Here is a 24,596-nt window from a genome sequence, read left to right on the forward strand (position 1 = left end):
TGCCCTGGGTGTAGCCATAAACATACACACACAACATTTCAATGATTTTTTTTGCTTTGCTTTGCTTTTTAGGGCTGCACCCTTGGCATATGGAGATTCCCAGGCTAGGGGTCCAATCGGAGCTGCAGCTGCCGGCCTACGCCACAGTAATGCATGATCCAAGCCGCATCTGCAGCCTACACACTCCAGCTCACAACAACTCCAGATCCTTAACCTCCTGAGTGAGGCCAGTGATCAAACCCACAACCTCATAGTTCCTAGTCAGATTCGTTTCTGCTGCACCACAATGGGAACGCCAATGATTTGGCTTTTTGGGTTTTTTTTTTTTTTTGTCTTTTTGCCATTTCTTGGGCCGCTCCCGCAGCATATGGAGATTCCCAGGCTAGGGGTCTAATCAGAGCCTGTAGCCGCCAGCCTACGCCAGAGCCACAGCAATGAGTATCCGAGCCGCGTCTGTGACCTACACCACAGCTCACGGCAACGCTGGATCGTTAACCCACTGAGCAACGGCAGGGATGGAACCCACAACCTCTTGGTTCCTAGTCGGATTCGTTAACCACTGCGCCACGATGGGAACTCCCCAGTCAGTGATTTTTAAATGTATAGTTCACTGACATTACCATACAATCGAGTTGTTGTGCAGCCATCACCAATCACCAACAATTATTCCCTATTCTCCTTCCCTTCAGCCCCTGGCAATTGCCACTCTTTTTGTCACTGTGAATTTGATCTTTCTAGGTACCTCATATAAATGGGATCATAGAGTATTTATCCTTTTATGACTGGCTCATTACACATAGCTTACTGTCTTCAAGGTTCATCCATGCTATAGCTTGTGTCAGAATTTTTGTTGTTGGGTTTTTTGGTAGGTTTTTTTTGGCCACGCTTGTGGCACATGGAATTTTCCAGGCCAGGGGTCAAACCTTTACCATAACTGCAGCCTGAGCCACAGTAGTGACAGCACCAGATCCTTAACCTGCTGAGACACAGAAATTCCAGAATTGCCTCCTGTTTTAAGGCCAAATAATATTCCATTGTATGTGTTTACCTCTTTGTGTGTGTGTGCACATGCTAGGGCAGTACCTGCAGCATATGGAAGTTCCCAGGCTAGGGGTCTAAACAGAGCTGCAGCTGCTGGCTTATGCCACAGCCACAGCAACACAGAATCTGAGCCCAGTCTGTGACCTATACCACAGCTCAGGGCAATGCAGGATCCTCAACCCACTGAGTGAGGCCAGGGCTGGAACCCGTGTCCTCATGGATACTAGTCAGGTTCCTTATCGTTGAGCTACGACAGGAACTCCTCTACCTCATATTTTTTTTGTTTATCCATTCATCTATTGATGGATGAATTGCTTCTATTTTTTGACTATTATAGATTTTGTTGCTATAAACATGGTGTACAAATTATCTCTTCAAATTACCACTTTAAGTTCTTTTGAGTATATACTCAGAAATGGAGTAGCTGGATCCATGGTAACTCTATGCTTTTTTTTTTTTTTTTTTTTGTCTTTTTAGGGCCACACCCGTGACATATGGAGGTTCCCAGGCTAGCGGTCCAATCAGAGCTGTAGCTGCCAGCCTATGCCAGAGCCACAGCAACACGGGATCCAAGCTGTGTCTACAACTACACCACAGCTCACGGCAGTGCCAGATCCTCAATCCACTGAGTGAGGCCAGGGATCGAACCCGCAATCTCATGGTTCCTAGTCAGGTTCGTTAACCACTGAGCCACGATGGGAACTCCTATGCATAATTTTTTGAGGGATTGCTGTACTGTTTTCCCAAGTGGCTGTGCCATTTTGTATTCTCACCAGTCGTGCCCGTGGGTTCCAGTTTCTCCACATCCTCACCAAATACTTCATGTTCTGGTCTTTTAGTGACAGCCATCCTAACAAGTTCTGAAACAGCATCTCATTATGGTTTTGATTTGCATTTTCCTAATGACTAATAATGTTGAGCATCTTTTTATGTCCTTATTGGTCATTTGTATGGCTTCTTTGTAGAAATGTTTATTCAGATCCTTTGCCCATTTTGTTATTATTTGTAGAGGTAGAATTTTTTTAAACATTTGTAAGCCCACCTCGCCTGAGGTTTTTTTGGGGTTTTTTTTTTTTTTTTTTTTTGTCTTTTTGCCTTTTCTAGGGCCGCTCCACAGCATATGGAGGTTTCCAGGCTAGGGGTCTAGCAGGAGCTGTAGCCACCGGCCTACAGCACAGCCACAGGAACGCAGGATCCAAGCCGCGTCTGCGACCTACACCACAGCTCACAGCAACACTGGATCGTTAACCCACTGAGCAAGGCCAGGGATCAAACCTGCAACCTCATGGTTCCCAGTCGGATTCGTTAACCACTGCGCCACAACGGGAACTCCTCGCCTGAATTTTGAAACCAGTATAACCAGACATGGTATTTCTACATCAAATTACTCTTCTGAGTAAGAAGTTTATAGTTGTGTCAGTCATAAACCTAAACTCCCCTACCTGTACACATACAGACATCAAAAAGTTTGGAATTATAATAATCCTAATGAAATTTATATGACTGGTAGCAAAGTGCTTTTGCTTATGAGAGGGGAAAAATAATACTCCTTATTTGTTCAAAGATTATCCTTGAAACTAACCCAGACAATTTCACTAAAACTCAACAGGCTTGAAGTTGGTATACATGTGTCTTAAAGTTGATAACCATAGATAACCAAGTAGCAAAGCACAGGAATTACAGACAGCGAGAAGTATTCCCCTTATTGAATTTTGCTAGAGAAATTTACCTCTGTTATAAAATTCTTTAAAAGTTTCATAAATTTATGTGAGTTGTGATGTCAAATCTGAAGATGCTTATTTAAAATTGAACATTGCGCAGACCTAAAGCAGAGGTTCTAGTTTGATCTGATGATTGACTCCTTCCTTTAATGATAGAGCAGTGCATTTACTGGTCATTAACTGTTATATTTTACTCATCTACTATGGGGCTGAAGCTAGGAATAAGGATCTTGATTGAAATAACTTAATCTTGGTGTTCCTTTGTGGTGCAGTAGGTTGAGGATCTGGCATTGTCAGGTTTGATCCCTGGCCTGGGAACTTACACATGCCATGGGCTTGGCCAAAAAGGGTGGGGAAAATGAGATAAATTTATTCTTTGCCATTCTTCCTTTCCCTTTCTCTAAATGATTTGGACATCATTCCTGAAGTCCTAATTATAAAGAAATATTTGAGTTTTTAAGAGTTTAACTTGATGCTGCTTTTAGACATAAAGATTTTTTTTCTTTAATTTTTAGAGTAAGCCATTTATTTTAACCTTTTTTCAATTCTCAGGCTAGATGAACTGCAGAAGCAACTGCAGGAAGACATAAGGCAGGGCCGGGGCATTAAATCCCCAATCAGATTTGGTGATCAAGACAGTACAGATGATGAAGATGGCCTTTTAGAAGAGCACAGGTACATGGGGAATATAGTAAATAACTATGTAATATCTTTGTAAATGGTGACATCATAACTAGTCTTATCGTGGTGATCATTTTGAAATGTATAAAAGTACCAAATCATTATACTTCAAAATCACTATATTTGTGTTGTAGGTCACTTATATTATACTTCAAAAACAAGCTCATAGAAACAGATCAGATTTGTGGTTACCAGAGGTAGAGGGTTGGGCAGAGGGAGAGATTGAATGTAAGCAGTCAAAGGGTGTATAGACTGCCAGTTATAAGGTAAGTAAGTACTAGGGATATAATGTACAACATGATAAATATGATTAACACTGTTGTATATGAAAGTTGTTAAGAGAGTAAATCCTAGGAGTTCTCATCACAAGAAAAAGGTTTTCTTATTTATTTTGTATCATTGTGAGATGATGGGTTTTCGCTAAACTTGTGATAATCATTTCATGGTGTAAGTCAATCTTTATGCTGTATATTTTATACAGTGCTGTGTATCAATCGTATCTCAATAAAACTGGATAAATACAATCATTCAGAAAGAAAAAGGGGCACAGGTAGAGCATTTTTCATAATGTATATCCTATTAAAAATACATTTTAGGAGTTCCTGTTGTGGCTCAGCAGTAATGAACCCAACTAGTGTCCATGAGGATGTGAGTTCAGTTCCTGGCCTTGCTCAGTGGGTTAAGGATCCAGTGTTGCTATGAGCTGTGGTATAGATCACAGACACAGCTCAGATCCAGCATTGCTGTGGCTGTGGTGTAGGCAGGGCAGCTGCAGCTCCAATTTGACCCCTAACCTGGGAACTTCCATATGCCATGGGTACAGCCCTAAAAAGACAAAAAATAAAAAAAAAAATTTAAATTTTTGGTTTTGTAAAATGAATGAGGCATTGATGGTTATTTACTTTGTGAATTATTTATGGTAGGTTTTTAATCCATCTGTGATGGATTTGAAGAGCAGGTGTTAAGGCCAAGTTAACATTTTGTGTCTTTTATTCTTTTCACACAGACACATTCGGTGGCTTTGGACTATAACTACTAGCAAAAAGTGGGAGGAGTAGAACATGAGTTCTGTTCTCATGCTAGACTTCTAATCTGGGATCAATAGTGGTTCTAAGAAAGGGGGTATTTTGCACCCATCCCTTAAATAGAAAACTATACGCAGTATCAACTGTTTAGTATTCAATAACTTCTTTTTTTCAGAGAATTTCTAAAGAAATTTTCAGTTACAATTGATGCTATTCCTGATCACCATCCAGGCGAAGAAATATTTAATTTCCTTAATTCTGGGAAAATTTTCAATCAGTATACCTTGGATTTAAGAGACTCTGGTTTTATCGGACAAAGTGCTGTAGAAAAGCTTATTCTCAAGTAAGTAGGAAAATAGACATTTTACTTTTTCCTGTTTAAAAATTAAAGGATTTCTGACTTATGTAATCTTCTGAAAGGTTGATTTCTATTTTGACCTATCCAGTTTTCTAGTTCTCTTACTTATTACTATTGTTCTTTGTATTATATTATTTAATTATAGGAAGCACTGTAAGATAGTTGTTTGGCCTATCATATGCCTTCATTAGTTAGGATTAAGACCCATATCTAATGACAGTGACTTTTAAAATAACAGGGGCTTAAACTAGAAGTATATTTCTTTCTGACGTTGAAGAAGGTCAGAGGTAGAAAGTCCAATGCTTGTGTTTCATCATAAAATCTTTCTTCCCCACCATCCTTGGCACCTTGTTGCTTCAGGTGCTACTGGAGCTCCAGCCTTTACATTTAAATTCCCAGAAATCCCACACAGCATTTCTTTTTATGGTTAGCTGGGTAGAACTTAGTCAGTATGGCCACCCCTAGTTGCAAGGAAGGCTGGGAAGTGATTTTTATTGCATGCAGCCACTGTGCCCGGCTAAAAACCCCAGGGTTCAGTTACCAAGAGGAAAGACAAGAATAGATGCTGGGGTAGGCAACTAACAGTCTCTACCATGAAGCCCAAACTGGTCTAATTTCTTTCAGTGCATGATAGCTCAGATCCAGAGAGATTTTCTTGTGCTGAGTTTTATGGAAGTACAAACCCAAGCTGGCAAAAGCAGACAATGTTCTGAGACTCCATAGGTTCTTCAACATTGCCAGCTAATAAGTCTGGAGCCAAGCCAACAGATTGGCTCAGCTTTAGGCCCATGATTGAATTTTTTTAATGAGTATCCAATAGATATTAGGGTAGAGTCCACCTCGATGGACTGAGATGGTATGTTTTCCCATTTCCCTAATTATGTCACACGTGGTGGTGGTAGAAGTTTCTTGCCATGAAGATAACAGTCATATTGCTTTCACTGTATTTTTCCAGATCAGGAAAAACAGATCAGATTTTTTTGACAACACAAGGCTTCCTTACCTCTGCTTATCACTATGTCCAGTGTCCGGTACCTGTGTTAAAGTGGCTGTTTCGGGTAAGAGAAATGTTGGGAGATATAGTTACCACTCTCTGTATTTCCCAGTCAAAAACAGACTTACAAAATATAATCTTATTTGTACATTACTAGAGAAAAAATTAATCTAGCACATCAAACCCATGATGTTAGTGGGTTAGAATGAGGCAAAAAGAGTCATTATAAAGAGGTTACAAAAGAGGAGTTCCTCTGTGGCTTAGTGGCAACAACCTGACTAGTATCCATGAAGACGTGGGTTCAATCCCTGGCCATTGCTCTGTGGGTTAAAGATCCTGTGTTGCCATGAGTTATATTGTAGGTTACAGACGAAGCTTGGATCCCGTGTTGCTGTGGCTGTGGCTTTGGCCTGCAGCTATAGCTCTCATTCAGTCTCTAGCCTGGGAACTTCCATATGCTGTGGGTGCAGCCCTAAAAAGACAAAAAAAAAACAGAGGTTACAAAATAAATGCTTATGCAGATAGTGTACAGCATAGTCAGTAATGCTAATTGTGTCTAAGACATTTCATCGTATTGGTAAATCATTATTAGAGTTCACTTTAGAAGTCTTCTAATGCTTACCCCTGTTTTTTTGGTTTGTTAACCTTTTCTCCTCTATTTTTATGGACATTCATATTTAACTTTTAAATCCATTTAATTTATTTTTTTAAATTATTTCCCCAATACGATTTTTTTTCCTACTGTACAGCATGATGACCCAGTTACGCGTACATGTACACATTCTATTTTCTCACATTATCATGCTCCATCATAAGTGACTAGACATAGTTCCCAGTGCTACACAGCAGATCTCATCATGTTCGTTTTTTTTTTTAATTTTTAATTTTTTAAATTCTTTTTTCTTTTTTCTTTTTTGTCTCTTTTTTTTGTCTTTATAGGGCTGCACATGTGGCATATGAAGGTTCCCAGGCTAGGGGTCTAATTGGAGCCACAGCCACAGCAACAGGGGATCCGAACCGCATCTGCAACCTACACCACAGCTGATGGCAATGCTGGATCCTTAACCCACTGAGCGAGGCCAGGGATCGAACCCACAACCTCATGGTTCCTAGTTGGGTTTGTTTCCACTGTGCCATGACAGGAACTCCTAACTTTGAAATCCATTTAAATAAGTATCTTAAAATTTTGAATTATCTACATGGGAACTTATAAATATCAGTGGTATCAGAGAACTATATTATTTGTGAAATGAGAAGGGAAAATATACACAGTTTCTATTCTGGACTTTAAGATAGCATTTCAAAGAATCTCATATTTGGAAACAACTAGATATTCTAATATAATATTTCATTCCCTTTTCATATAGCTGGCATGTTTGAGTGCCAGCTGTGCCAGGTACTGGAGATAACAACAATAAAAAAAATAAGTGTTTCTGATCTCATGAAACACACATTCTAGTATGGAGGAGACAGACAATATGTATATTTATAGATACGTTATTTCAGATGGTAAATGGGAGAAGAGCGTTCTAGGCTGAATAACAGGTGTTATGGGGCAGAAGCATTTGTTCCAGTGGTTAGGAGCTCACTACTTTTTTTTTTTTTAACAGTCCTAATTAGATCAAAAATTGCCTCTGGATGGTCTTTTTTTAATCTCATAGTACTAATGATCTTTTCTGTAGCATCCCACAGTATGCTTCATCTGTCTAAAAGTCCTTCAGTTATTTTAATGAACTATCATGACCTTCACCACTCCCCACACTAAACATTCTCCAGTCACTAAATATCCAGTCCCTTTACTGATCACTTTTCTGAATGACTTTTAGCTTGTCAGCATCACTCCTAAAGTGTTCCCCCTTCCCCCCAATAAATGAACATATGCTCCATAGAAAGTCTTTCTTACCAGCAGTTTCCAGCAAGATTCTTACCCATTTATCCCTGCCCCATGTATTTATTACAATTCAAAACTTCATTTGCTGTCACACTAGGACTTCATGATTCTCTGATTATGTAATACATCTTTTCTTAAACTTACAAGAAAGACTTTGCATTTATTTGTGTTTTCATCTTATTGCTGTGGGTCCATCAGTATAGCCTTTAAATGCCCTAAGACATATAAGCATAGCTTCATTTAAGCAGTTTTTAATACTTTTCATGTTTATTCTTTGAAAACTAAACTAATCATTTGTTAAGTGCTGTTTCTGTGTAAGATACTGTCTTATTTCTCCTTTTCAATTCCAAGTCCATTTTTTCATGATGAAGAGACTTAGCAACTTATAAGTATTTTTTTAAGAAAGTATGTCAGAATTCATTTTAATGTTATGAACTGGTGGTTTGAAATTTATTTGTTAAAATGTAATTAAAACATTCACATCTTCACGTTTGGTTTGTTTTGTTAATTTTAATGGTCACACCCGAGGCATATGGAAGTTCCCAAGAGAGAAGTTCCCAGAGGTTGAATCTGAACTGCAGCTGAGACCTGTATACCCAAGCTGTGGCAACATCAGATTCTTTAACCCACTGCACCAGGCCAGTGATTGAACCTCACCTCCAGAACAGCTGAGCCACTGCAGTCGCATTCTTGGCCCACTGCATGGGCAGAAACTCCTGCATCTTCATGATTTTATTTTTTTGACTAAACATAGTAGACAAGACAATCTGAACAGAGTATGTGCTGTGATGTTTTATAACTTTTCAGGTAACAAAAAATTTTTGAGTATTTTTGAAGTTCCCATTGTGGTGCAGCAGAAACAAATCCGACTAACATCCATGAGATTTCAAGTTCTATCCCTGACCTCACTCAGTGTGGGTCAGGGATCTGGCATCGCCATGAGCAGTGGTATAGGCCGGCAGCTGCAGGTCCATTTTGACCTAGGAACTTCCATGTGCCGTGGGTGTGACTCCAAATAAATAAATAAATTTTTGAGTTTTTTTATCTCAGTATAGATACGTCATCCTCCTTTTTAATCGCTTCGTGGTATTCCTTTGTAGTGTCATCCCGTGATTTATTTAACCCAATCTCAATGGATAAGTAGACTGTGTGTGTATATATATGTATGTATTTATCTTTACATATTTATTTATCTCAAAGGACTGTGTTGCCCACCTTAGAATTCATTACCCCCCCACAAAAAGATTGTTTATCCAGAACTTGTCCTTATCCAACATGCCTTTGAATGGTGCTGCCCTCAAGTGGCAGAGATTAACAACTCAAAGACTTTCACATGGGTTGATTTTGAAATAACACAAGCCTGATTGAAACTAGTTTGGTTTTTCACACTTGTTTTTGTTTGTTTGTTTCTTTGTTTTCTGTTTGGTTTTGGCGGTACCCATGGCATACGAAAGTTCTTGGGCCAGGGATCAAACTTGCACCAAAGCAGTGACCAGGCCACATTCTTAACCCATTGTGCCACTGGGGAACTCCAGATTACTGGTGATTTGAATAACTTTTAAAAACTACATTGGCTAGAGTTTCCTGGTGGCACAGTGGGTTAAGGATCTAGCGTGGTCACTGCTGTGGCATAGGTCTGATCCCTGGCCCAAGAACTTCTACGTGCCACGAATGTGGCCAAAGAATTTAAAAAATAAAAATTATAAATAGAGAGTACATTGGTATATTTGTATGTTTTAAGTATTTTTACTAGATTGTGGTTTGATTTTTCCCTGTGATGTGATCAACTTAGTAGCCTTATCCTTTATGGTCTTTGGGTTTCATGGCATGATATAAACTAGACAGCTATTTTAAATGTTATATTTAGTTATAAATGAAAGTTTTTTTAAAAAAAAAAACATGTTAGAATGGAAAGGACTCTGACTTATAAGATGTGGTTCAAAAATTTCAACTCATGTATTACATTGGGTAGAGTATGTTAATCTCTTTGAGTCTCTGCCCTTTCTTAATATTCTGTTATTTACTCTTTGACAGATGATGTCAGTTCATACAGACTGTATTGTTTCTGTGCAGATTTTGAGTACATTAATGGAAATAACAATTAGAAATGGTGAGTATATAAATTGACTGTTGTTAACAGTGTGAATCATTAGTTACTTTGTACATGATCTCTTTCATATTGTTAAACACTAGGATATTTAGAAATATAGAATTAAAAATGAGTATTTTTTCTAGTTGCATTGAGAGAAAAGGTATAAGATCTTTCAAGTGTCAGCCCTTACTTAATTTTTACCAAGTCATGGCTTACTATTCTGGGTAAGTAGAAATAGTTGGCAAGTTTATTTATTTATTTAGCCAGTTAACTTTGATGGCTTTTTGGTAAGCATCAGTATTATACTGATTGTGCACTGAGAAGATTGAAAGTATCCACTGCAAAAGTGTGATAGTTGTGTTCTCACCTTTGAGATCCCTTATAATGAAACAGTCATTGTGATTTACCTGTTTCGCTTGTTTTAAGACTTGGGACTTCATAGGCACTGAACATGGTCAAATCTTTCAGTATTAGCAATAGTGGTTTTTTTTGCCATTGTTATTTCCAGTCTTTTCACAAGGTGTCATTTCCTCCTGAGTTACACCCTTTTATCCATCACTCATAGATATTTTGTTCATAAAAGTCATTTCCTTTACATTTATTTGAAAATCTGTAATTCCTATTTGATCATTTTTAAATAATTGTTAATGTATCATTACCAGCTGTCATTTCTATAAACTCATGGTAATAATGTATGTTTCACTCTTGCAAAAATGAGTTTGTGAACCTGGGATTTAGGATAAAACGTTTTTTTCTGTTAACTAGATACCTTCAGTGATTCTCCAATTTGGCCCTGGATCCCATCATTGTCTGATATAGCTGCTGTGTTTTTCAATATGGGGATTGATTTTAGATTTTTGTTTCCTCTGGAGAATCTTCAGCCAGACTTTAATGAAGACAATCTAGTGTAAGTGTTCTTTCCAAAATTAACATTCTGAAATGTCCAAAAATATCCTTTTAAACAATTTTTGTATATTTATATATATATGTATATATACATAAACAACGGTTAATTTCCATTTGATAATTTTCAGCATCCATTCTTGATTTTTTTTTCATCTCTCAAAGTTGAACTGGATCTTGAATTAGGTACATTCTTAACATCTGTCTTAATCTAAATGCCATCATCATGTTTAACAGGGAGAAAAATGGAAACTTTTTAAAAATTATTTATTGGTTTATTTTTGAAACATTTTTAAATTCAAAAAAAATTTTTTTTTGTCTTTTTAGGGCCGCATCCACAGCATATGGAGGTTCCCGGGCTAGGGGTTCAGTTGGACTGCTGGCCACAGTCACAGCCAGAGCAACACAGGATCCGAGCCCCATCTGCAACCTACACCACAGCTCACAGCAACTCCAGATCCTTAATCTACTGAGTGAGGTCAGGGATTGAACCTGCATCCTATGGACACTAGTCAGATGTGTTTCCACTGAGCCACAATGGGATCTCCACAAAAAAAAAATTTTTTTTTTTTTTGTCTTTTTAGCTATTTCTTGGGCCACTCCCACGGCATATGGAGGTTCCCAGGCTAGGGGTCGAATTGGAGCTGTAGCCACCGGCCTACGTCAGAGCCACAGCAACGTGGGATCCGAGCCGCGTCTGCAACCTACACCACAGCTCACGGCAACACCGGATCGTTAACCCACTGAGCAAGGGCAGGGACCGAACCCGCAACCTCATGGTTCCTAGTTGGATTCGTTAACCACTGCACCACGACGGGCACTCCCAAAAATTTTTTTTAAAAATAAGACTGCCCCGGAGTTCCCATCCTGGCTCAATGGTTAACAAATCTGACTAGGAACTATGAGGTTGCGGGTTTGATCCCTGGCCTTGCTCAGTGGGTTAAGGATCTGGCATTGCTGTGGCTCTGGTGTAGGCCGGCAGCTACAGCTCCAATTAGACCCCTAGCCTGGGAACCTCCATATGCTGTGGCAGCACCCCTAGAAAAGGCAAAAAAGACCAATAATAATAATAAATAAATAAATAAATAAATAAAAATTTAAGACTGCCCTGGAGTTCCCATTGTGGCTTAGTGGAAATGAATCCAACTAGTAACCATGAGGTTGCAGGTTCGGTCCCTGACCTTGCTCGGATCCTGCGTTGCTGTGGCTGTGGCATAGGCTGGCAGGCATAGCTCCGATTAGACCCCTAGCCTGGGAAGTTCCATATGCCACAGGTGCAGCCCTAAAAAGCAAAAAAAGTAATAATAATGAGACTGCCCATTATTATTTACCGTTATTTTGGAGCTACTGACCAAGGTACTTAGACAAGGGGGGGGAGATGCAAAGACTGGAAGTGAGTTGGTGAAAGATTCATTATTTGTAGAAAAAGTGATTTAATGTATATATAGAAGCCTGAGTCAAGTGAAGGGCTCTGACAAACAGAGAATTTGGTAATGATGCCAGGGTCACAATGTTAATAAAAAGAAATTAGTAACCTTCAGATATATGAACTCCAGCTAGTTAAAAGATACACTTTATTTACAATAGTAAGAAAAATATGTTAAATATCTGGGAATAAACATAAATAGGTGTGTGGGGCAGGGGTGTGTGTGTGTGTATGTAAACATTATTAAGGGACACAAAGACAACCATATAGGAAAATTCAACATCAGAAATGCATTAGAGGGAGTTCCCGTCGTGGCGCAGTGGTTAACGAATCCGACTAGGAACCATGAGGTTGCGGGTTCGGTCCCTGCCCTTGCTCAGTGGGTTAAGGATCCGGCGTTGCCGTGAGCTGTGGTGTAGGTTGCAGACGCGGCTCGGATCCCGCGTTGCTGTGGCTCTGGCGTAGGCCGGTAGCTACAGCTCCGATTCAACCCCTAGCCTGGGAACCTCCATATGCCGCGGAAGCGGCCCAAGAAATAGCAACAACAACAACAACAACAAAAGACAAAAAGACCAAAAAAAAAAAAAAAAAGAAAGAAAGAAATGCATTAGAGGAGTTCCCGTAGGTGGCTCATCAGGTTAAGAACCTGACATGGTCTCTTGTGAAGATGCAGGTTCGATCCCTGGCCTCATTCAGTGGGTTAAGGATTCGGCATTGCCACAGGGTGTGATGTAGGTCACGGATGCGGCTTGGATCCACCATTGCTGTGGCTGTGGCATAGGCCAGCAGCCACAGCTCTGATCTATCCTCTTGTCCCGGAACTTAAATATGCTGCAGGTGTGGCCTTGAAAAGAAAAAGGAAATGCATTAGCACTCCCCCTAAGGTAAACCGTGAACTTGATGAGGTCCTAATAAGAAATGCCAGTCAGATTTTTGTGGGAAGTTGGAACTCTACAAGTGACTCTAAAGTCATATGGAGAAAATAATACCCAGGAAAGTTTTGAGAAAGAAGAGTTAAGAGGCAGAACTGACCTTAGCAGATAATAGTGTGGGACAGCTGCAAGGATTCAAAGCTCCATCAGTGGAATAAAATAAGTCCAAGATAGAAACAAATACTTAGTAAATGCTAAAGGTAGTATTTCAGAAAATAAGGAGAGAGTTAGATGTTTAATGTCTTTTATTACCTAGTATTTGGAAATCTGGGCGGCTATCTGGGAAAAACAATTGTATCCATACCTCAAGCTGATAGAGCAAAGATTTAAATGTATAAGATGAAACTGCAAAGTAATAGAAGAACTTATACAGGTTTTTATTTTATAATCATAGACGAGATGAAGAAGATTTTATGTATGAACTAACATGCAAAAGCCGTTAAAGGAAAGATGAACATATCTGACCATATTTTTATTTTTAAAAAAAGAAGTGTCCATAACAGTAATCACCATAAACAAAGTCAAAAGAAAAACCTCAAAATGGGGAGAGAGGGGGTCAAGGCAGAAAGATTATATCTATTATATCACATAGTAATATAATATTTACTATTTTTTTAAAAATCCACATAAGAGATCCCATTGTGACTCAGCAGTTAACGAACCTGACTAGGATCCAAGAGGGTGTGGGTTCAATCCCTGGCCTCACTCAGTGGATTAAGGATCCTGTGTTGGTGTGAGCTATGGTATAGGTTGCAGACGCAGCTAGGGATCTGGCAGCTGTAGCTCAGATTGAACCCTTAGCCTGGGAACTTCCATATGCTGCAGATGTGGCCCTAAAAAGAAAAAGAAAAAAAAAACGTGGCTAGTATCTATGAGGACGTGGGTTCACTCCCTGGCCCTGCTCAGCGGGTTAGGGATCTAGTGTTGCCATGAACTGTGCTGTAGATTGCAGACATGGCTTGGATCTGCTGTGGCTGTGGCATAGGCTGGCAGCTGCAACTCCAGTTCCACCCCTAGCTTGGGAACTTCTCTATGCCATGGCACAGCCCAAATAAATAAATAAATAAATAACATTTATGTGTAAATGGACCTGCACAGTTCAAACCCAGGTTGTTCAAGGGTCTGCTGTACTACAGTATATCTCCGTTGATTGAATCTGCAGATATGGAGGAACCACATGTGTGGAGGGCTGACTAGACCTACTTTGCAGTGGGTGGGTGCCCCTACCCCTTGCGTTGTTCAAGGGTTAGCTATATATGAATAGAATTCTGGTCAGAGACAAAGACTTAATTTCTTTTTCTTAATGGCCACATCCGTGGCATATGAAAGTTCCAGGACCATGGACTGAATCCGAGCCACAGCTCTGACCTATGTAGCAGCTGCAACAATAAGACTTAATTCCAAATTAATAAGAAAAAGAGGGCGTTCCTGTCATGGCTCAGTGGTTAACGAATCTGACTAGGAACCATGAGGTTGCAGGTTCGATCCCTGGCCTTGCTCAGTGGGTTAAGGATCCGGCATTGCTTGAGCTGTGGTGTAGGTTACAGACACGGCTCGGATCCAGTGTTGCTGTGGCTCTGGTGTAGGCCAGCAGCTATAGCGCCAATTAGACCCCTAGCCTGGGAACCTCCATATGCCATAGAAGCGCCCTAGAAATAGCAAAAAAAAAAAATGACAGAAAAAGAAAAAGATACATAACCTATTAGAAAAATTGACAAAGGAAATAGACTGATCACAGAAATGCAGATTGAAACAGTTTTTAAACTTCATGAGAATATAATTCTTCTTCACTTTTTAAAAAATGCAAGTTTTGGGGGAGTTCCCATCCTGGCTCAGCAGTTAAAGAACCCTATTAGCATCCATGAGGACGCAGGTTCGATCCCTGGCCTCACTCAGTGGGTTAAGGATCTGGTATTGCCGTGAGCAGTCATGTAGGTCTCAAGCGTGGCTCAGCTCCCAGGTTGCTGTGGCTGTGGTATAGGCTAAGGCTGCAATCAGACCCCTAGCCTGGGAACCTCCATGTGCCACAGGTGTGGCCCTAAAAAGACAAAAAGACCAAAATAATAATAATAATAATAAATGCAAATTTTTGTTACTTGGTATATCCAGAACCAAACTCTTCACCTCTCCATCTCTTTCTACCCCATACAGAGTCCCTCTTTTTTGCTAAATTATAATCTATATCTGAAAATACAATCTGGATAGCAAGTTTTCACATGAACATTGTATTCCATCACTCTGAATAGAAAAAAATAATGCTTTCCTAGGCCAACCAAAAACACCAAGCTTTTCCCCTAGGTAGGACCAAATTACTCAAACACTTGTGTTTAGGAAGTTAAAACACTATTTTATTATTTAACATTTAATGAACTGAATAGTGTGTGGTGATTCTGTATGTTGTATGCAACACATTTGAATTTTTCATTCTTCACTGTAGTAAGCAGGTTCTGTAGTGGAAATAGTGAAATAAAGATATATAATTATTGCATTAGTACATAAAAATGCAAATAATTAGAATAGTTTTTTAGTTTGGTTCAGTTTGGTTATTTACCAACTGAGGAGTTGCCTCAGTCAGGTTTGGTGACTAGAGCAGGGAGGTGGTGCCTGTAAGTCAACATTGCTCTATAGTGATGGGCAAAGAAGAACACAGGTAAGCAAGAGTGAGCTGGTGAAGGAATGAGTGAAACATAATGAAATACCTGTTTAAACAACATAAGCACGAAACTGAATCCTGTTGAGGTATGACCACAACTCACTGTCTTCCCACTAGAACTCACATGCAGCTTATCTGTTTTTGCTGGTATATATGCATATTCATAATTTCTATCCAAATAGATTTAGAGTGAAGAATATTTAAAATAAGATACTAAAGGATACTAGTACAGTTCTTTTCTTTACCATTATTCTGCGAGATATATAGACTTAGTCGTAACCTCTTTCTATTCTATATCCCATCAATTATCACATCGTGTGTTCCTCTTCCTCTACCTACCTCACAGCTCTTCTTTCTGTTTCATTCCCAGTGTCCATATAATTCACATCATTGTTTCATGCCTAGCCTGGCAAAAATCTCCTTCTCCTGGAGGCTTTCCGCCTCCAAAGAATGCTTCTTTCTCCACTATTAAACCTTTACGCTTTTATTTAAGACTCTGAAATTTGACTCTGACCTGTTTTATATTTTGTTCACCCTTTTTTTTTTTTTTTTTTTTTTTTTTTTTGTCTTTTTAGGGCCGCACCTGTGCTATATGGAGGTTTGACCCAAAGCTAGGGGTCAGATCGGAGCTGCAGTTGCAGGCCTATACCACAGCCATAGCAACTCAGGGTCTGAGCCATGTAGGCAACCTACATCCCAGCTCATGGCAACGCCAGGTCTCTTAATCCGTTGAACGAGGCCAGGGGTCTAGCCCGAATCCTCATGAATCCTAGTTGGGTTCATTACCTCTGAGCCATGACAGGAACTTCTCTCCTTTTTTTTGTTATAACCAAATTGATCCACTTGCTGTTCTTCCACATTAGCCATTTGTTGCACTGGATCTTTCTCATGCTAGACCCTCACCTCCATCCTCAGGTGTGTACTCACCAAAATGTTATCTATCTCACTTGTTGAAGCGCTGTTTATAAGACAGTCCATCTGTAGGGGAATGGTACATTAACAGTAATCATCAAAACCACCAACACTGGAGTTCCTGTTGCGGTGCAATGGGTTAAGAATCCAAGAGCAGTGGTTCAGGTTATTGGGGAAGTGCAGGTTCTTCACATATAGTTAAGGGAGTATCTCCAAGATACAGTAAGTGAAAGAAGAGAGGTGTAGAGTTCTCTGGTGGCCTAGTGGCTAAGGATATGACATTTTCACTGCTGTAGTTTGGGTCACTGCCTTGACACGGGTTTGATCCCTGGCCTAGGAACTTCTGCATGCTGAGGGCACTGCCCCAAAAAAATGAGGTGCACAGCAGAGCGTATAATATGCTACCATTGGTATTAAAGCAGTGAAGAGAGTGGAATTCCCATTGTGGCTCAGTGGGTTAAGGACCCAGTGTTGTCTCTTTGAGGATTCAGGTTCAATCCCTGGCCTCGCTCAGTGAGTTAAGGATGTGGTGTAGGTGGCACGTGTGGCTCGGATCTGGTATTGCTGTGGCTGTGGTGTAGGCCGCAGGTGCAGCCATAGAAAGAAGAGGTGGGGAGCGGTAAGACTATATATTCATTATGTATATATATAATGCCTGTGGGAGGAAGGACTAAAACTGACAGTGATTGTGCGGAGGGGAAATGAATGGCTGAAGGCCTAGACTGGGAAGACAATTCTCTACAGCATGTTGTGCCTTACTATCTTTTAATATTTTTTACATAGAAAGGTGTTATTTATTCGAAAAACCAAATAAAATATTTTTCTTTTGAAAGCCAATTTCATGCCTCCTCTTCCATGAACCTTCACTGAATTCCTCTACCAAAATTGGGGTGCTTGGAATTGTTTATATTGCTGTGGCAGTTTCTTTAGGCCACTCATGAGACTTTTAAATATCATGAGTTCTTTGTAATCAGAGCCACCTTCTATGTTGCTAGCTCTCTGACATGAAGAGCAACAGGGAGAGTGCCTTATAAAAAATAGCTGTTCAAAGGAAAATTAATGCATAAAGATAGAAATCAGATTTACCTGGAGTGGGAGATAGTGGATTGACTCAGACCTGACATGAATGGACTTTGGGGAGTAATAGAAATGTTCTATTTCCCGAAGTTCTCTAGTGGCTCAGTGGGTTAAGGATCGCCTGTTGTCACTGCTATGGTGCGGGTTTAATCCCTGGCCCTGGGAACTTCCACATGCCACAGGTACAGCCAAAAAAAGATTCTAATTCTTGATTTGGATAATGGTTACACTAGTATATGTGTTTATCAAAATTTTAAATGAGTATGTTCTTTTTATTGCATGCAAATTAAACATCAATAAAACTTATTGTTTGTTAAATATTTCTTAGAATTTTGTGCCTAATTTTATATTGCTTTATTCACTTTTCCATAGTTCTGAAACACAGATGACATTGGCAGTGAAAGGAAGTGAAGAGTCATCTTATGAGCCAATTTTTTCATCTCTTCCTGAAACCAACATTTTAAATGTGGTTAAGGTAGGAAAAAATTCTTTGGAATATCTTTAGCACAGAGCTGGAACCATTTGGTTTTTGCTTAATGGTTTTAAAGAAAAATTACTAGTGTTTTATCACAGGCTATCTAGTCTCTGAAATTTTTTAGCAATAATCTTTATATTTTTTGTATTAATATTGGGAGGGAAGGGGAACTTTTTTTTTTTTTTTTTTTTTTTTTTTTTTTTTGTCTTCTATCTTTTTAGGGCCACATCCGCAGCATATGGAGGTTCCCAGGCTAGGGGTCTAATCAGAGCTGTAGCCTCCAGCCTACGCCAAAGCCACAGTGACACCAGATCCAAGCTGTGTCTGCAACCTACACCACAGCTCATGGCAACGCTGGATCTTTAACCCACTGAGCAAGGCCAGGGATCGAACCCACAACCTCATAGTTCCTAGTCGGATTCACTTCCACTGCGCCAAGACAGGAACTCCAGGGGAACTTTAAAACAGAGTTATGCAATTAAAATAGTTCTAGGAGAGTTCCTGTCATGGTGCAGTGGAAATGAATCTGACAAGTATCCATGAGGATGCAGGTTCAGTCCCTGGCTTCACTCAGTAAGTTGGGCATCCTAAGTTGCTGTGGCTGTGGCATAGGCTGGCAACTGCAGCTCCAATCGGACCCCTACCAGGGGAACTTCCATATTCCGAGAGTTCGGCCCTAAAAAAAAAAAAAAGCCCCCCAGAAAATGGTTCTAGAAATACCTTTATCAAGAAGATTTTCAACACTAACATTTTTGAAACAAGTAATTTTTTAGAATTAGAATTTATGAGGAAAATGATTGTTATTTACAATATTAACTTAGTGACCAAGAATTAATAACAATGTTGAAACATTTTTAGTGTCTGAATCAAATCAGTGATACTGAACTATAAAGAAAATCTTGAGAAGTTCCCATTGTGGCTCAGCAGTTAACAAACCTGACTAGTATCTGTGAGGATGCAGGTTCAATCCCTGGCCTCACTCAGTGGGTTAAGGATCCGGCGTTGCCGTGAGCTCTGGTGTAGGTCACAGGTGTGGCTTGGATTTTGCATTGCTGTGGCTGTGGTGTAGGCTGGCAGCTACAGCTCCAATTTGACCTCTAGTCTAGAAACCTCCATATGCTGTGGGTAGGGCCCGAAAAAGACCAAAAAAGGAAGGGAGGGAGGAAGGAAGGAAATCTTGAAAATGAAAAATAGAGAAATACTTATCAGGAGTTCCCATTGTGGCTCAGCAGTTAACGAACCCAACTACTATCCATGAGGACTTGGGTTTAATCTCTGGCCTCACTCAGTGGGTTAAGGATACAGCGTTGCCATGAGCTGTGGTGTAGCTCGAAGATGCAGCTCCGATCCAGCATTGCTGTGGTGTAGCCCAGCAGCTGCAGCTCTGATTTGACCTGTAGCCTGGGAACTTCCACGTGCTGGGGGCGTGGCCCTAAAAAGACCAAAAAAAAAGGAGAAATATTTATCAATTACTAACATGCGTGTTTCTTACCTTTTCCCTAGACAATTGATATTTCAATTTCTATATAGTTTTCTTTCATTTTTTTTGTCCAAAAGTTTTTGTAACGAACTTTTCAAGCAAAATATATTTCCTTAAGTTGTTTTGTCTCTGATGTGTGTCATAGTTTCTAGGCTTATGTACGTCTATACATCCAGAAGGTTACCAGGATCGTGAAATAATGTTACTGATTTTAATGTTGTTTAAAATGAGTTTGGAGAAACAACTGAAACAGATTCCTCTAGTGGACTTTCAAAGCCTCCTGATAAACTTGATGAAAAACATCAGAGATTGGAACACAAAGGTAACATTACTTATAACTTTAGTATTGTTTTTTGTATAGCATCATAATTTGACTTTCATAGTACGTGTAGAATTGGAAGTTTCTGAGTTCAGTTAAGATTTTCAACAGATGAAAAATAAACTGAGGCAGGAACTCTTTGCTGGAAATATATTTAAATTCGTGAAACTGAATCTTTTCTAAATATGCAGCTATTCACTCAACAAAAAATGTGCTGTGTTTATTGAGGATTTTCTGTGGGCCAAGCATTAATGCAGGTACTAGAGATTCAGCTGTGAAAAGACAAAGCCTTTGCCTCCCAGCACTTTTATTCTAATTCAAAGGGTAAGGTTATAAACAGTGTAAATTATAATATCATGTTAAGTTGTAATAAGTGCTACAAATTACAATAAAGCAGGACAAGGCAGGGATGCTCTGCTATTTCATATGAGGCAGTTAGAGCCTTTCTATAGTGACCTTTGAACAGAGACCTAAATGAAATGATAGAGTGAGTCACACATAGAAGAATTTGAGTTGGGCTTCTATAGCCATTGAGGGTAAACATGCATAATTTTTGTTAGTTTTTTTTTGTTTTTTGTTTTGTTTGTTTTTTTCTCTTTTGGCCACCTCACAGCATATGGAGTTCTTGAGAAGGCTAGGAATCAGATATAAGCTACAGTTGCAACCTACACCTCAGTTGCAGCAATGCTGGATCCTTAACCCACTGTGCTGGGCCAGGGGTCAAACATGTATCCCAGCACTGCAGAGATGCCACTGATCCCATTGTGCCTAATTTTTTTTCTTTATATTTTTCAACCTTTTTTGATGGAAAATGTCAAACATGCAAAAGTAAAAGGGTTGGCATTCCCATGGTGGCTCAGTGGAAGCGAATCTGACTAGGAACCATGAGGTTGTGGTTTTGATCCCTGGCCTCCCTCAGTGGGTTGAGGATCCGGTGTTGCCGTGAGCTGTGGTGTAGGTCGCAGATGCAGCTTGGATCTGGCATTGCTATGGCTGTGGCATAGGCCGGCAGCTTTGATTAGACCCCTAGCCTGGGAACCTCCATATGCTGCAGGTGTGGTCCTAAAAAGACAAAAAAAAAAAAAGTAAAAGGGTTTAATGAACTATTCAGTACTTACCACCCAGCTCCAACAATTACCAATTATCTCATCTGTTACCCTTATCTCATACTTCCTTTCCCTGCTCAGGGATTATTTTGAAGAAATTCTGTTAGATTTTAAATACCAGAATGGTTGAGAATTCCTGAAATTCAAGAAATCCAAGATCATGAATATGTATTATCTTATGCAGCTCTTGTTTTATACCTTTGGAACCTATTTAGATTACTTTATTCTTCCAAGGATTGTTTAAATATAGATACAGAGATGATAAAGGAGTTCTCATCATAGCTCAGCAGAAAGGAATCTGACTAGTATCCATGAGGACACAGGTTCCATCCCTGGCCTTCTTCAGTGGGTTAAGGACCTGGCATTGCCGTGAGCTGTGGTCTTGGTCAAAGTTGCGGTTCTGATATGCCATTACTGTGGCTGTGGCGTAGGCAGTGGCTGTAGCTCCGATTCCATCTCTGTCCTGGGAAACTCCATATGCCGCAAGTGCAGCCCTAAAAAGACAGAGAAAGAGAGATGATGTAGCATAAAACATGACAGCCAAATGAAATTCTGATAAAGGTATCTATTCAGTCTGGTACAGAAGTCAAGATAAAACTGAGTCTGTGTACTCCATGCTGTTTCTAAAAATGAGTGCTTTTTTTGTAATAATGCTTCCGTTAGGTCATGAGGAGATGTGGATGATCTGTTAGAGTTTGATTCCACTGACCGGTTTGAAAAATATTGCTTTCTGTTTGTTTTCAGGTGCCTGAACTCTGTTTGGCCATAAATGAACTCTCTAATCATCCCCACAACCTTCTATGGTTGGTACAGCTGGTCCCTAACTGGACATCACGTGGAAGGTATTGAAAAGTGAGAATTAGGAGTTCCCGTCGTGGCGCAGTGGTTAACGAATCCAACTAGGAACCATGAGGTTGCGGGTTCGGTCCCTGCCCTTGCTCAGTGGGTTAAGGATCCGGCGTTGCCGTGAGCTGTGGTGTAGGTTGCAGACGCGGCTCGGATCCCGCGTTGCTGTGGCTCTGACGTAGGCCGGTAGCTACAGCTCCGTTTCAACCCCTAGCCTGGGAACCTCCATATGCCGCAGGAGCGGCCCAAGAAATAGCAACAACAACACAAGACAAAAAAAAAAAAAAAAGAAAGAAAGAAAAGTGAGAATTAGACACTAAGAAAAAAATGTTTATATTAGTGAAATGCGTTTATTTATTTCTTGTCTTTTCAAGGGCCGCACCCAGGGCATATGGAGGTTCCCAGGCTAGGGGTCTGATCGGAGCTACAGCTGCCAGCCTACACCACAGCCACAGCAACGCCAGATCTGAGCCATGTCTGTGACCTACACCATGGCTTATAGCAATGCTGGATCCTTAACCCACTGAGTGAGGCCAGGGATCGAACCCAAAACCCCATGGTTCCTAGCCAGATTCGTTTCTGCTGCACCACAACAGGAACTCCCGTGAAATGCTTTTAGATCCTTTGTTTTCTTTCATCATTCCTTGAGTGTTAGACCAGAGTCTTTTATTTCATATTCAGCTGTGGGAAGAGACATGGACAGGCCTGATTCTGATATGTAACAAAGATCGCTTTCTTCATTTTTAATTTTAGCTTATCTGGTAACTTAATATAGATGGCATATCCCATGAAAATGAATCAATTAGCATTTTTTTCCTTTAATAAAAAGAAATTCCAACAATAAAATAGGTTTTCTAACAGTAAATAACAGAGTAAAAAGTAAAGGCTGTTGGGGAATTCTTGTCGTGATTAGTGGAAACAAATCTGACTAGTATCCATGAAAACACAGGTTCAATCCCTGACCTCACTCAGTGGGTTAAGGATCCAGCATTGCAGTAAGCTGTGGTGTAGGTTGCAGATGTGGCTCAGATTTGGCGTTGCTGTGGCTGTGGTGTAGGCTAACAGCTACAGCTCCAATTCAACTCCTAACCCAGGAACTTCCATATGCCATGGGTTCGGCCCTAAAAAAATAAAATAATAAAGGCTGTTGGGAGTTCTCTTGTGGAACAGCAAGTTAAGGATCCAGCATTGTCACTGAGGCGGCTTAGATCGCTGCTGTGGTGCAGGTTCGATCCCTGGCCTGGGAACTTCCGTGTGCCCTGGGTGCAGTCTAAAAAAAAAAGTAAATGAAAATTGTCAAAAAATAAAGGCTGTTAATGATTTGCTTGAGCTTAAAGCAACTCCAACTTGGTGTGAAAATATTTTACATGAAAGTTTTACTCTTCTAGTAAAAGCTTATATATTCTTATATAGCCTTTTCTTGAAACATTAGCTATGTTTTGAATGAGAACTTCTTTTGTCTCATTCATTTGCTTCTTAAGCAGTGTTGATTAAACACATTCTAAATACTTTAAAATTCTAATTCCAGGCAGCTGAGACAGTGCCTCAGCCTAGTGATTATTTCAAAGCTTTTGGATGAGAAACATGAAGATATCCCTAATGCGAATAATCTGCAGGTATAAATAACATTTTTGTTTTCTTTTAATAAATGGGACAGGAGAGCTCCTGCTGTGGCACAGTGGGTCAGTGATCTAGCTTGTCTCTTTGACTGTGCCAATTCTATCCCCAGCTCAGCACAGTGGGTTAAAGATCTGGTGTAGCTGCAGCATAGGTCACAACTGTAGCTCCTATTTGATCCCTGTCACGGGAACTTCCATATGGCATGAGCACAGCTGAAAAAGGATAGTGGGATGGATGGATGAATTAGTGACATGTAGAGAAAATTCATGGATCTATATCAAAAGTCCTAGATTTAGAACTTAACTCTCAGGCATAATTCATGTAATCATTACTTAATTAATGAGACCCAGTTTCTTCATCTGCAAAATGGAGATAGTATCAAGCCCTCTACCACACAGGATGGTTGTGGCCAATTAGATGAATTAATGTATAAGAAGTACTGGGAAAATCGTAATGTTCTATATCAATATGGCATCTAATTAGTTCACTTTATCAACATTAGTTTATCACAAGATTAGAAATTGCAGAACTATTATACATTACTTGTATCTTGCACCTGTTTTAATATCAAACAGTTTAAATTACAGGGCTTGAATGTGGTTAGTATTTGTTCAGTAGTGCATATGTCACGTATGTATGAGTGTATATAAACATGTCCTGTGGAGATCCCACTCTGAGAAGTCTTGAGGGCTTTTTACAAACATTAATAGCACTAATGAGGCAATTATAGTTGTATTTGAAAACTCGGAGTTCCCATTGTGGCTCAGCCAGTTAAGGACCCAACATAGTGTCTGTGAGGATACAGGTTCAATCCCTGGTCTCACACAGTGGGTTAAGGATCCAGCATTGCCACAAGCTGCAGTGTAGGTCACAGGTGCAGCTTGGATCCAGTGTTGCCGTGGCTGTGGCATAGGCCAGCAGCTGCAGCTCTGATTTGACCCCTAGCCTGGGAACTTCCATATGCCATAGATATGGCTGTCAAAAGAAAGAAAAAAAAATGAAAACATAGAACGTGATCTAGCTGTGGTGTTCTTGTTTGAATTG

At 39.9% G+C, this 24,596-nt stretch overlaps 1 protein-coding gene across 5 annotated transcripts in view; it reads left to right on the forward strand.

Annotated features, from left to right (window-relative positions):
* The window catches only part of LOC110256637 (SMC5-SMC6 complex localization factor protein 2), a 52,529-nt gene that overhangs the window by 14,192 nt on the left and 13,741 nt on the right, over nt 1-24,596 (forward strand). For 3 of the 5 annotated variants that reach the window (XM_021072666.1, XM_021072665.1, XM_021072667.1), the window contains exons 7-15: nt 3,315-3,437; nt 4,644-4,811; nt 5,782-5,884; nt 9,746-9,821; nt 10,569-10,710; nt 18,079-18,181; nt 19,807-19,983; nt 21,831-21,928; nt 23,461-23,548. In XM_021072666.1, coding sequence (XP_020928325.1) covers nt 3,315-3,437; nt 4,644-4,811; nt 5,782-5,884; nt 9,746-9,821; nt 10,569-10,710; nt 18,079-18,181; nt 19,807-19,983; nt 21,831-21,928; nt 23,461-23,548 — 1,078 coding nt within the window. Of the gene's footprint in view, nt 1-3,314; nt 4,817-5,781; nt 5,885-9,745; nt 9,822-10,568; nt 10,711-18,078; nt 18,182-19,806; nt 19,984-21,830; nt 21,929-23,460; nt 23,549-24,596 lie in introns of those variants that run through there. The other 2 variants (XM_021072668.1, XM_021072669.1) reach the window with 2 other exon arrangements.

The sequence above is a fragment of the Sus scrofa genome, chromosome 14 (genome assembly GCF_000003025.6).
Source record: "Sus scrofa isolate TJ Tabasco breed Duroc chromosome 14, Sscrofa11.1, whole genome shotgun sequence".
NCBI lineage: Eukaryota > Metazoa > Chordata > Mammalia > Artiodactyla > Suidae > Sus > Sus scrofa.